At 42.7% G+C, this 14,541-nt stretch overlaps 1 protein-coding gene across 1 annotated transcript; it reads right to left on the reverse strand.

The window, feature by feature from the left end:
• Positions 1 to 1,904: 1,904 nt before the first annotated feature.
• On the reverse strand, positions 1,905 to 12,965 carry tfap2e (transcription factor AP-2 epsilon). Its single transcript, XM_039739808.1, is given in 9 exon segments — positions 1,905 to 2,235; positions 2,327 to 2,468; positions 2,571 to 2,689; positions 2,785 to 2,838; positions 2,840 to 3,011; positions 10,877 to 10,931; positions 12,199 to 12,642; positions 12,720 to 12,765; positions 12,937 to 12,965. Coding segments are annotated over 9 exon segments (1,332 nt in total). The 5' UTR covers positions 12,951 to 12,965; the 3' UTR covers positions 1,905 to 1,949.
• Positions 12,966 to 14,541: the final 1,576 nt, after the last annotated feature.

Consider the following 14,541-nt stretch of genomic DNA (forward strand, 5'->3'; position numbering starts at 1 on the left):
GAGAAACGCTGATCTTTGCCCAATTAGATGCCTTCTTTGCCATTCCCCACACGTGGCACTCCCTAGATATCCCCTGCTCATTCATTCGGTTACAATGCTGCGGATTTAGCAGCTCAAACACCTCTATTTACATTTACATTAACTTGGCAGACACTTTTATCCAAAGTGACTTGCCAAGGCCATCATAACCGCATCATAGATCTGCAGACAAAGTGTGCCGGGGCCCCCATTTTAATAGCAAAACAGAGAAAACATAGGCAACAGAAACATTGTGGGGTCTTGTGCTCCTGGGGACCCCCACCAGTGCCCACACATTAAGATGGCCCTGCGACTGCCTAAACTTACCGGCCTTTCGTTTAAGAAGTTGCCATTTATACCGCCACACTGGCCAGCAGTGTGTTTAGCACTCCCACCTCAGATACCGCAGGGTCAGCTCCTGCTCCCCGTTGTTCTCCGCGTGTAAAATTTCTCCTTGCATCCTGAAGACAAGCATCTTACGGACGGATTTCTAACGAGTTTAAATTGTCCCGATGTGTTTGAGTGGGGCTTGCAGGGCAGTGACATCCCATCCAAGGTTGGTTCTGGTCATGTCCCCAATTTTGCCACAGTAGGCTCCAGCTTCCTACAGCCATGTAACTGAAAAGAGCAGGTTTGAGAAACCCTATGAATGCACTGCGGTGCTTGGACACTACAGGATTCAGAAAGCTGCCACCCAGCCCCATCGGAGGACCTACAGTGGTGTTCTCCATATTTCAGAGATCTTCTGTAAGAATGCATAAATCCAAACTCTTGTTAATATATAACCTTTCAGATCAGCCTGTGAACAAATCTTACAAGACAATGTTAGAAAATCAGCCAAACAGCCCCCGTGCCTGATGTTTACTCGATTATGTTAACATATTTGTAGGTCACTTTGGACAAAAGTGCCCGCTAAGCGAATGTGTAGGGTAAGAGTACTAAAAGGTGATTTACAAATCCATCTTTTGTCAACAGCATCCTCTGCTCCTCAACATGCGAAAGTGGGCACAATACGAGACAAGTTTAGACAAACAGAAGGTTGTGGCCATTCTTTTAATAATATATTACATTTTACTGTGTAATACAATAATAAGGATTAGGATTTACAACAGTAACATTATCCAGCCAAGCAGTGCTCCTCGGTGGTGGGACCACCCCTGCTTGGGGACCGCGGCCGGCAGCTTTAGTAAATGTCCATTGGCCCTGGTCGCACCAAACCTCCTCCAAAGGCTGCAGAGATTTTTTTTTTTTTTAAGTGCCACTCAATAAAAATGCGCCCCCCCACCCCAATGTATAAAACATACAAAGGCGCCTCCCCCCTCCAGCGGGCCTGGAAAGGAAGCCTCAATAAATACATTTACACTTAAAACAGCCTCAGCCATGTGCTTTTATAGTAATACGTTGGTTTTTTTTTTGTTTGGAGTGCCGTCTCATGGATGCCAGCGGCTCCGTCTGAACCTTTCTTTCTTTGTGCTTGGTAAACAGCCAGCCAGCTCAATACTGATTTGTTTGGCGGAGCTCTTTGACCTCCGAGGTGGTCCGTTCATGGCGTGTAGTAACAAGCAGCGGGGCGAGTTCTCTTTGTACATGGGCACAAGAGGGGCACCGCTATTCCTGTGTCTTGGCATGTTTGCCCTCTGCCCTATCTACCGTGGCCACCATCATCCACCCGCCCACTTGAACGGGTATTTTATTTTTAGGTTTAACTATCCCGCTCACGGCGGCCTCCTAGCGTGACTCACCTCCCCCCCTTCAAGGTTTTATTTCCATGCGATTATCCCGAGTGGCTGAAAAAAAATTAAAAAAAAAAAAAAATTGAACCAAAATTAGTCCCCCTTGTCACTTGAGTGCTCTGCCAGTCCCGTTTCCACCCCACCCACATCCCACCCCCAAATTCATAAATCAGTCCTGAGCTGTGCATGCCAGGGGTGCTATTTGCGGTGTTTCAGCTCCTTGTCGCTGCCCGCTTTCCCCGTTGGTTCACTATGGCCATTGGTGCTCAAGAAAGTTTTATCCAGGCTCTTGAGGGCCTCCACCAGGTAGTTCTGGAAGGCGGTGAGAGCTGCACAGATAGCGGGGGTCCCAAAGCCATGCGTTATCAAACTGAAATGCGTCAGGCAGCTCTGCACCCCTGGTTCCAGAATTGGTGATGGCCGACTGTTGCCCAGAGGTGACCGGTCTTGAGCCATCAGGTCTGCAAATTCTTTACAAATCTGCCTGTGGTTGGGAACAGAAAAAAGACCTGTAAGCATCACTCAGTTTGGACCCCAAGCCTCTTCTCCAACGTACTCCCGTAGTGGGGACTCACTTGGTGGCCAGCAGCATGCTCTTGCGGGTGTGAAGATCGGACGGGTCGGCGTGCTGTCGGCTTAGGTACTCGGCGGCGGCTTTGGCAGGGAATTCCGTTTCACACACGTACCCGAAGTCTCGCGCCAGGTGTACAGCCTCGCCTAACAAGAGAAGGGAGAAGGCAAATATTTAACGATACCTCAGGATGAAGCTGGATTGCAACCCAATCCCGGGAAGACAGGAATTCCTCAAAACCAGCTTACCCTCCACGAGTGCCGTCAACAAAGTCACATTGGCAGCCTTGCGTCGTCCCGCTGGCAGATTTAAACCAATTTTCTCCAGCCTTTCCCGTAGACATCGACCTCCATTTTTGGATTTTGCCCTACAGTTAAGAAACAAACAAGCGCTGCTTTTTAAAAATGTTGAGACGTTAAAGCATCGCAAGACTGCTGCAGCCCGTCCCTTCTCCCACCTCACCTGCGCAACACGCCCCCCAAGAGAGAAGCATTGAGACATTCGGGTGGGGAAAGCCCGCTGGACCTCCCCGACGGTCACCTTGTATTTGGAAGTGGAGCTAAGCAGGGAGAGACGGCCTGGGACCGAGCAGAACACCTCACTGGGGTTTGAAACGCCACCGATGAGGCCATCTTTGTTGAGGGAGAGTGCCGAGATGGAGCTGCCGTTCATCTTCGATGGCAAAGGAACTGGACAGAGGGAAATGGAAAAAAGAGACAAAGGTACATCAGGGAGGTCAAAGAACAGGGATCTGCACGACGAGCAGATGCAAGCAGGCTTTGGACCTCAAACATAAAGAGCGTATGAGCTCAAATCCCACTACTGACACCACGAGACCACAAGTGCCGATGACTTCACCAACTGGAAAACCCAAACAAATGTAACTGAGTGCATCTCAAATGCTGTAAGTTACCTTGGGTAAAGGCGTCAGCCAAATAATAAGCAATAATAAAGACCTCAGAGAGAGCAAATGACAGATACAATCGGAAAAATGGCAGAAATATGTCTCAGACATCCATCGGGTCAAAGCTTTTTCATATAAACAGACCACCGTCCACAAATAGAATTATTAGTTGGAGTATCTACCTTGCAGGATACAACCACTGACTAACAATTAGCACGTTCATGCAACAAACAGATTATCCTTAAATCCTGAACTACCGAACATAAAATAATCTGCAATACCTGCAGATATTAAACTGACAAAATAAAGACAAAAACGGAACAACAGCCACAAAAGGGGACCACTCAGCAAAGAGTCCCACAAAACACGTAGGACATGACGCTCGCCAGCCCCGTCTTTAGTCAATCATCAAAACTAGCAAAGGAAAAATAAAAACATGGCAGTGAGGACCCTCGGCAGAACACGAGAAACAAAACGGGCCTGAAAGGATAAACATGGCTGACATTAGACAAAGGACGAAGAGGAGAGAGAAAAGGGCCTACTGAATGCTCATAAAAAACAAACACAAAAATCCATGGACAGAAAAAAATACTGCATAGAAAAGAGACATTTTACACAAAAACTGGGATATGATCCCCCCAAAAAATACTCAAAATAAATTCAAATAAATAAGATGTCTCTAACGTGCCACAAGACTCCATCAAAAAATAAAATTGGGCCTCAGAAAACAGACCTCACATTAAAAAAAGTGCCAGAAATAGTATGAAATTAAAGTAGAATGTGCCTTAAAAAACTTTGTCTATAAAAAACTAATAGAAGTTATCAAAAAATGTCAGAATTGTTTGTGAGAGCATAAAAACATGAGAACACAACACAAGCTTAGAAATGAGTAATGATACATTTATATAGTGCCTTTAATATAAGATTCAGTGGAATATGGGGGGATAAAAGCAAAGGTGACATTAATGTACAAAGTGACATCAAAAATGAAACACCAAATAAATGATAAATGCATGAAAGCCAAAGTCCTGAATTAGATAGATAGATAGATAGATAGATAGATAGATAGATAGATAGATAGATAGATAGATAGATAGATAGATAGATAGATATGAAAGCCTCTATATAATAGCTAGATAGATAGATTTATTTTTATGTCAGACAGATTTTATTAATCCCAAATGAAATATTAGAACAGCAGAAAAAAAATCCCACATACTTGTAACAGCAATTATAATACCCTTAAGAATGCTAACAAGGTACAAACACATACACATATAACAAGAATCATCTATAAGTGTTGCTATTTACTACAGAAGTGTAACATGATTAGAACTGTTCATACTTGTATGTCACAATTTCACAGTACAGGACGTCGGTCTTTAGCACAGTATGTCGCACGTAGCATCAGTGTCTGTTAAAATGTCTACTCGGTATTATTACGCACACAGGTAACAATTGGATTAAGAAACAAACAGAATTAATGGCATGAAAATATTTTTCGGTAGCACAGTGGGACAATAAAAAAATAAAAATACAAAAGTGCCTAAAAGAGGACCACAATGGCCTTACAGAAAAATGAGATCCAAAACTAAACAGAAAGAACGAAAAAAAGAGGCTTCAAAATAAAGCCAGAATGGTGTTAAGAAAAATTATAAAAAAAAAAAAAAACACACATGCTCCAGAAAATTAGAGCAGACCTCAGCATAATGGACTGTGTTTCAGAACTTTAGCTTCATTTAATTATTTTTCATTCATTTAACAACAAAAAAAAATCCCAAACTCAAAAATGAGTGCCTTGAAGAAACAAAACATTCCGATCTGCCTCAAAAAATAGCTAAAATGACAACAAGAAAAATACCAGGGGTAACAAAATTTTAAAGTTTTATTTATAAGCTCCAACTCAATACATAAATGTGTTTAAAATTAGAGCAAAAAATAATCATATTATCACTGAAAGACACAAAGTGACCAGTCTCCACATAGCTGGGACAGCTGGCACCTCTAAAAAAAAAAAAAAAAAAAAAAAAAAAGGATGAGCCTCAAAAAACAAACATTCCAAATGGCTTCTCCAAGTATAATCAAATAAACTGAGCCTTCAATAAATGATGGACAGCAACATTAAAGAGAAGAAAACGGGGCCAAAGGTCTATTTAAAGAAACACAGAGACAAACATGTGCCTTAGGAAAAAAAAAAATACAAATGTGTCACAGGAAATTAAAGTTATCTGCATCAAAGAATAAAACCTCAAAAATAGGGCCCAATAAAACATGACTCATGAATACTGAGAAACTAACAAAATGTGCCAGTAAGGAGAGCGCTGGATGGCCCAGTGTACAGTTGGGATGCAGAGGCAATGAATGCCGCTACCCACTACCCTGATCTGTTCAGGCGGCCATTCCCGTTGTGCGCGCTTCTGAACCCTCAGTGCTCTGACCTCAAAATACTTTTGCTTGAAAGGGTACCACTCTGAATTGTCACCCAAATACATTTTTTCATATGTCCTTACCAACCTCTGCCTCTTGAAGAATTCAGTCGCAGTTTGATATAGTGCTTGAAGGGCATTCGGCATTGCAAGATGCTTAACAAGGCAAACAAGAACACAACTGGCAGGAAACATCCAACAGCGGGATAGCGCTTGTCGAAACAATCTGTAACTCTGCCATTTCAAGCGGGTGTATGGCGAAGCTTGTCCTCTTTTCCCATTTCACTATGCTATCAAATTGTCCCACTGCATATTGCCACGAGCACTTGGCCTGCCATGTAAGTACCCGATTATCTTTTGTGAGGGGGCCGGCCCAACCAATCTGCCCGCTTTCATTTCGTTTACCTGGAGGACAGTGACGAGATCCGGGGGAAAACAAAAACAGCTCGGGGTGCCTCGTTACGCCAAATAAAAGCTATTTACGATGATGTGACAGAAAGCAAGACAGGGCCTGTTAGCGGCTGGGAAGGGGGCTCCAGGGGCGCGCACGTGCACGAGCTCACACGCGCTCACACCGACGGCGTCCTGGCGGACAGGGCGCGCTATCTGGACACCTCGCATCTGCCGCGCCTCGTCCTGGGATTAGCACACAGGTGACTGGCGGGGACGCGCCTCTCATTGTTTAAAGGCACTTGAGGGCAGATCGGCAAGGTCTCCAAGGGGGAGGAAACACGGCCCGTAACTGGGTGGAGAGAACACAGTTTACCAGCTCCTTTGTGGAACTTAACTTCCAGGCGAGTGTACAGAATGCAGTTATAAAAGATGCAACTCACATACGAGGCACTCTTGATCGCGAGTACTCCTCTAGTTGTATTGCCTTTATTCTGAACTACAAGAACAGGCTCATCAATGCTAATGCTGTAAATGGCGTGCTAATGTAATAAAACAAAGTGCGACGTTTGTGATCAATTGGTGCACATATAATATGCACAAGTTCAATTCGGGCTCTGCTTCGGTGTTACCCTGGACCATCACATGAGACAACTCTCTCTCTCTCTCACACACACACACACACGCACAGGATCACAACTGACCTGTTTAGAATCACCAATAAAGCTAACACTGCTGTCTTTACGACATGGTTGAGCAAGTCGTCAGCACAGAGAACGTGCAGATAGGCCTATGACATCGGAACCGTACACTCTTAAAATGCCCATTATTTAATTGCAGTTTTACTGGGTAACGTGCTGAACCATTGCTTGACAAAGAGCCATGAAATTAAGCCTTGAAAAGGTTCTAAATATGTGGACAAAACAAAAATCTTTAATGTGCTATCGACAACCTAGTAGAATAGTAACACTCAGGGTGTATCTGTTTAAAATCAGGAACCCAGTGTCATGTCACAAATCTATTACTAGATCTGTCTACTCGTCATTATTTCTTGGAGCCAGATACTGTGCTAAATTAATAAAGGTTCTTTCTGGAATCTTCTTGTGGATGGTTCTTTGGGAAACGGTTGGTTCCACTTTTGGCATCAACCCTGAAGAGCCGCTAAGGCACCTTTATTTTTAAGAGTGTCAGGACAATGAATCGGTGAAGTTGAGGAGTTAAACATTACGCCACAGCAGTGCCCCCGTAAATTCGCACTCGATCACTTTCTAACCCGCATATCCAGCGGCAGCAACAAGCTCCAGGCAGACACCATCCATGAACGGGTGGGTCGGTAGCCCATCGCAGGGTGGTATTATAAAGATGGCAGCTTGGAGAAAGAGGATGGCGTTATGAATACCCACTGATTAAAACATTGGCTTTAATCCGACTGAATGCTGTAAATCGTTTGTCGTGGCACTCTAATCAATTTACGCTTACGAAATGTTTCAAATATGCTGGCCCTTATTTAGTGTAACGAGTTTGCTCATCCAGCCCCGAGAGAAAAAAGGAACGCAATCCATTTCACGGCGATTTCCACGTAAAAGCGCTTCATCTGCTTTGATGATACCACAAGTGGTCACTTTGTGCTTCGAAATTTCCCTTCACTGGTAAATGTGCGAATTATTTTTTTAATTATTATTTTAATTGAGTAAGAACGCCCCGCGAGGCTAATAAAGCTTCAGTTGATCCCCTCGATCATTTTGGTTTGTTCGGAAGAATCAAGCTAGATATTCCATACATCGTTTATTTAAATATGCATGGATTACAAGATCTGCTGCACGAGCGGGACAGACATGGGCAGTCACAGGAGGTTCAGGTCATTCACTTAACTTACTAATTCGATTTTACACATTTAACTAATGTTCAAATTGATTATCTGGTCGTCATCCTCAATCTACTGGAAATTAAACGGTTTTTAAGCGAGAAAAAGCGGATGAATGGACCTAATTGAATGTGGTTTTAGTCAAACTTGTCTCTATATTTTATTAAAATTAGATTACTGTATAATGTTCCACATTTAATTTTTGTTCAGTTTTTACCAAGGAGGCTAAAATGGTGAGCTTGCCTTTTCACTGAAACACAAAACTGGAAATACCGCGTATTGATTAAGGCTTCGGACTTCAAACCCTAAAGGGCTGTGTGCGGGTTCAAATGCCACAACTACCTTCATTCGAAGAAAAAATAAAGATACGTAACCATTTGTACCTTAGATGTCACAAGTCGTATTGGATGAAGGTGTCGGCTACATAAATTAAAACAATACAATCCGATGTTTGGGAACAAATTCTGGACGGGACGGCAGAGTATACCGAGTCCAGTCACATCGGGCCAGTTTGAGACTTCAGCTTTCGGGAGATGGGAGTCTTTGGGACGTGAGGGGAATTCGATAACTCCGCGCTGGTCAAATCGAGGGTTGAAATATACCGTCCACCATCGACATACGGAATACACCACAGAGCCTCTAAATGTCACTTAAGTATTAGTCATGTCCGGTCTAAAACGCAGTATTGAATATCCCAGTGATCAAAACAGAAAATAAACGTAACGTCGGTTGAAATAAAAAGCTTCATTTTTAAGAAAATCTCAAGCCGTGGTGATCCATTATGTTAAAAAACAGTCCGTGTTATGCAAAGACTAAAATGGAAATTAAACGAGTCAGTGGGTGTACGCACTAATGCCCGGTTTCAACAACCTAAAGAGGACGATGCAGCTTCACCTATAGATTTATCAAACGTTAACTGACACTAATGACAATACACGTAACGTACCAAAGTGGTCTGCTTTGTTCATGTGTTCAACGGTAACGAATGCAGCTGAGAATTCCGCGCTGGTATTTATCGTCCAAAAATTGAGATGCGCCAGTTTTCTGGGTTGGAGAGAATTCGTTTGTGTGGTATTAATGGAAACACTCGGGTCTCCGGCATCTGTCCACTCATATCTGACCGTCGTTTTGACAGTGGCAGTGTATTGTGCCGTTTTATATTTACTTTCATAACGGGAGAGGGTGACAATTTTATGGTTAAGGACGAAATCTTGCTATTCCTTCCAGATGACAGAAAGACGGATTGGCAGGATCTTCACGACTAAAGAAGTCACCTTCTGGGAATCGGTTTACAGGGTTGGTACAGTTCGCAGAAAACAGCGAAATCGAAGGACCAATACACACACACGCGCGCGCGCGATTATGGAGATTAATGTCATAGGGTTGTTTTTGTACGCTTATCCTTCGATCTCTCTGTGAAATCAAAAAACGAATTCCGTAACAATTCGCTTAAAACTATCCGTTTGGGCGACTGCAGGTTAGTTAACTAAATCCACCATAGTAATCGACTGCAAGTTAGTTAACTAAATCCATCATAGTAATAAATGAGGCATTTACAAACGATCATATATGCAAATAATAACATCGTTTGTCAATGTCAATGAACGCTAATTGTGTCAGAGTATTAAAGTGTTCAATTTTTAATAGTATATAATGAGCACATTGTTTTAAATTGACACACGCATCTCTTTAACCATTTTCACCTCACCCATGAATTAAATTGCAGGCGGTTAGATTTAGAGATGAAGGTATTGTGCTCGAACAGGACGAATAATCACAAACGGGTTAATTCGCAACTGAGATAAAATTGTTCTTTAAATAACGACTATTAATTGTTATTTGAGGAATAGCATGATATCGATCGCTGATATTCAAACACTTCATTAAGGGAATGTGCCGACTAGATTCTACTATTCAGGAATAAACCTATACACTCATATACTGCTGGACCGGAGCAAGTGACAAATGTGGGGGAATGGTTTCAGATTGTTGTTTTAAATAACGCTTCCAAATGTGAACAAGTGGATTAGTGCCACGTCATGTGGCTAAACACATAGCGCTGGCAGTAAACTTCCATAAATGAAAATACTCTGGAATTGAGTGAATATGAAAAAAAAAAGTTGAAGAATGGGACCCGCCCCACCTCGGTACCCTGGTCTCATTACAGCCCCAGCCTGGTTCCGCCGTTCCACACGGAACAGACACCAAGGCGGACGACCTTTGGCATTGACAGTTTTCTATCCCGTTTCGAATCTTTGCTGAAAGCGATTCAGATCAGAAGTGTTTTGACATTTCGCATAGCAAATTCTTTACAATTCAAAAAGTGCACGCTTGGAAACCGAAAAGGGGTTAACAAGTAGTTCCACTTATTTATTTATTTTCCTATTTATTTATTTAATTTTCTACACTACTGACCCGGTTGTTTTTACGAGGCAATAAATCCCATCGAAAGGAAAAGAGTATTTTCCTATAAACCCGGCATCCCCTAATTAGATTAAATCGTAAAAGCTGCATCTCACCAAGAGACCGGAGATTTCATCAATTCCGGGCCGGAAATGAGTGTGATGGCAGACCGGATATCTTCTATAATAACAGCTTAAAATCCCTCTTTTTTGGTAAACATCCATCCTCAACTTTTTCCCCCTGTTTTATTTGCATCCCTCTCACGGACACACAGATTCGCTCGAGCTGATGAACCGCATATGTAGCTGCAGTTCATGGTGACACGCAGACAATTAGATTTCCTTTCATGCGAGCACAATTGTTCAGTATCGGTATATCCATTGCTCGGATTAAGGAATGAAACAATTCCAAGTGTTCCCGATTTGCCAAATTTAATTTATGCGCCTGTAAATGGTTTGGCATTTGGTCAGTCTTGTAATATGCGAGAACGCCACGGCCGACCAACTTGTATCTTTCAGTCAAAAATGCGTAATAAGAAGGAAGACAAAAAGGAGCAGGGCGGCTTACCTTTCTTAATGACAGAGTGGTCTAGCAGTCCCATCGCCGGAGTATCATCGACTCCCTAAGAAGAATAGAAAACATCATAACAATATTAACGATTTCATCAGAATCGGGACATACTTTAAAAGTCCATTACAACAATGCCCCTTCGTCAGAACTGTCACATTTGCACTTCTAATTGCGTAACAAAAACTGGTGGTAAAAGGTGATGCAATTAAACAGCCACTTGTCGGGTGTCAGGAAGAGCGGAGCATGGCGCTCAGCTGCTGTGTACACTCCAAGGGCGACCTTCGCAAACTAATGCGGCGCAGTTTAGAATTGGAAGGAAAATATTTGTATAATTCCTCTTTAAAAAACAGTTGTTTAAGATCATGGCGAAAGTGAACGATGATCCCCAGTATTAAAAACTAACAATTTATAAAACAAAAAACAAATACTCTGAAACAGGCCGTTACTCGCGACGCAATTTTCTTTTACGGAGTATAAAAAACGACCCAATTAATTTTAAAAAGTTAAAAAAACGTCCTTTGTATTCTATGTGTTTTTGTACTTTCTAGACACAACTGAAAGCCTAAGCTGTTGAAAGATACACCTTGGTAGAAAGAAGGTCATTTCTTCATATGTCATACATTTATTTAGGTACAGTATTGAAAATATAAAATTTCCCCTATGACTTAAACTGTATTTAAATGTTTTACAGATATTAATATTAACTCTGTTAAAGGATACAACTTACTGAAGGGCTTATTTTTAGTATCCATTACTATATATGCCATACATTTACGTTAAGTTTTGAGATGAAATACAAAACTTCTCTCTGTAGAAACTGTATATGAAATGTATATCTTTTTAAATTTGTCATAAATAAATAAATTTCGTTTGATAAATTCAATTTTGGTGTAAAAACACTTCAGAACTATTTATACTATATATGCTTAACGAATTTATAGCCAGTTATGAAATACACAATTTCAGAATAGCCACGTGAAAGGTACACATCTTGCTACAGGTTAATTAAAGTCAGTGATTATCAGACTTATTTAATGCTGATGTACAAGAATAAAAATGAAAGCAATATTCAAAGTGTTAATTGCACCATTCCTCATTAATTGCGCTTGCCCGGTGGAGTTGTTCGAACTCTTATAGGTGGGTAGTAATGAACATCCATATTTCAGCTTATTTAGTGAATGAAGGCCTGGCTGCCTGTAAGCAACAGACATGTAAGACGGTGGTCTGTACAGCCGAGTAACCCCAACACACACACATTCAAAACCTCACACCCCCACCAACCACCCCTCCCCCAATCCCTTTCTGAACCCGCCAGTTACCTGAATGTCATCCAGACCATGGTGCCCTAAACCGTGCATGCCCAGCGGGCCATCTCCTAGTCCAGGACCTCCATCTCCAAGTCCATGGATGAGCCGTGGGACCCCTGGATAGTCTCTGCGAGGGTCAAGACTCAGGGCCCGATGTGACTGCGACAGAATGCCGGCCTCTTCTTGTCTGGCTCGCTGGGTGTGCCACGCGGCCTGCGGATGCTGATGGATTTGGCTGAGCGACGAGTAGGGGTCAGACAGGTGCGGGTAGCCGGACTCCTGACTCTGCGAGTAGGAGAGGGGTGGCTGCGGGTACGGCGGCGGGAAGTAGGGCGGCTGGAAGTCGGAGGCCGGGGTGTGGCAGAGCGGAGGTGCCGAAGAGTAGGCTGCCTGGGTCAGAGAGAGCTGGGAGAGTCGACTTCCATCGGTGGTTCCATTTATTCCGTCCACACGGTCCTGCAACATAAAAATGAGTAGGACCATAAAAAAAGAGTATCTGGTATCTGCGTGCTGCCCTGGACACCATTACCTACCTGTAGGATACCAGATGCCGCACGCATCGTAGAAAGTGTCAGACGCCTAAAAATGAATTAACAGACACTACTATATGACAGCAAACACTCTCGCTTATGCGTGTATGTGTACAGATGTCCATTTTGGTTCCCTATCATTTTAACGGTTCGTAGTCCTGGGCAGCTTGAGTCTCAAAACTGACCCTTAGCATCAAAAAAAATCATTAAAAAAAACTACCTGCTTGAAGACATCCCTTTCAGCACATCGCGGCATCTCATAGTTTCCTCTCGCCCTTAATTACTTAACTGCAACTCCAGAGCCGACGTCTCGGCATCCTCGGAAGTGAATTTACAGTCGATTGGAAAAGGCAATTTTGAACTATTTAAACACTCGGGCAGAGTCATGAGTGCTGAGTGGAAAGGCCTCTCCCCGTACTGCGGGTCCACTTATTCCGCTGAAAACAAAAGGAACGAGCACCTAAATAATAAAAAAACGGACTCACCATCGCAGGGAAAGTGTGCACTAACATCTGGAGTCGGGATTAATGCAAGAAACAACACCGTTGGCGTAGTAAAAAGGGAAAAACGCAAGCCGGCAAACAAGCAATCCACACTTCATGAGAGGGATGATGACTGTCCCGGGGTGAGAGGTGAGGTGAGTGGCGATCGTTCCAACTTGAAGGAGACGTCCTCAGTGCAGCGGCGTGCCAGAATCTGTGACCTGCGCTCCTCCATGCACGCCAGATATAGTACCGGGAGCGCGCATTGGGAGGGGGCCGCTCTTAAAGACAACGCGACACCGCACGGCGCGACCTACGACCCCAACCAGGCCGGCTCGTGGGACTGCACGGAGCTCTACTCAGTTCGCTGCTGCCTCGTTCATCGCAGGTGTCAAACGTAATAAATACATATACATACATAAATAAATGAACCCCCATTATTATTACTCGATCTCTCTCTCGCTGTCTCTGACAGTGCTCCTGTATTGTAATCCAAATATTTACGTTCGCTCCGCTGTCATTTAATTCCTTACAGTAGGAAAAAAGATCGTGGATGAACTGACAGAAAAACAAATACCTACAAATACCTACTTAAACTCCTCAGACACACACGTGCGAGCATTGCATTTAAAGAGGGCCAAATGTAGGTTGTCGTTGTCGCCCGCACAAGCACTAGTATGTGCCAACATTTTTTTTTAAATCATGTTATTCAACCAATATTTTGCCGATTAAACAGACCTGTAAAATGCATAATACGGGCAGCAGTAAACTCGCGGAATCATTAAAAAAGCAAATGGTAATAATTCATATAAAGTAAGATGCACAAATTCACACTACGGGCAGCAGTAAACTCGCGGAATCATTAAAAAAGCAAATGGTAATAATTCATATAAAGTAAGATGCACAAATTCACACTAACACTGACAAATGGCAGTCAATTTCAAATTCAAATGGCAGTCAATTTCAAATTCAATTTATAGTTCAGCCATGTAGGTGTCATTGTTTAAAATAACAGCACAGGAATAAATGCACCGCCCGAGTGAATATGACTTTTCAGCGTTCGAAGTTATTTTTATCTCTCTTTAAAGCCTGATGTAAGTACAGAACATCACGCGAGATCTCTGCTGTTTAATGCTGTCCAAAGAAAGTCACGAGCAGGGCCTCATGACCCGGAAATTTGTAATTTAGAACGTTATTTAACACAATTCCAAGAGCAAGACGTACCTGATCCAGAAAAAGAAGTCAATAAAACCGAAAACTAGGTGAAAGGCGCTATATACAATAAAACATCTTAAATGTGTTAACGCCAGTCGCTTTTCACGTAAACACATTTTTATTTATAT

This window comes from Polypterus senegalus, chromosome 17 (assembly GCF_016835505.1).
Source record: "Polypterus senegalus isolate Bchr_013 chromosome 17, ASM1683550v1, whole genome shotgun sequence".
NCBI lineage: Eukaryota > Metazoa > Chordata > Cladistia > Polypteriformes > Polypteridae > Polypterus > Polypterus senegalus.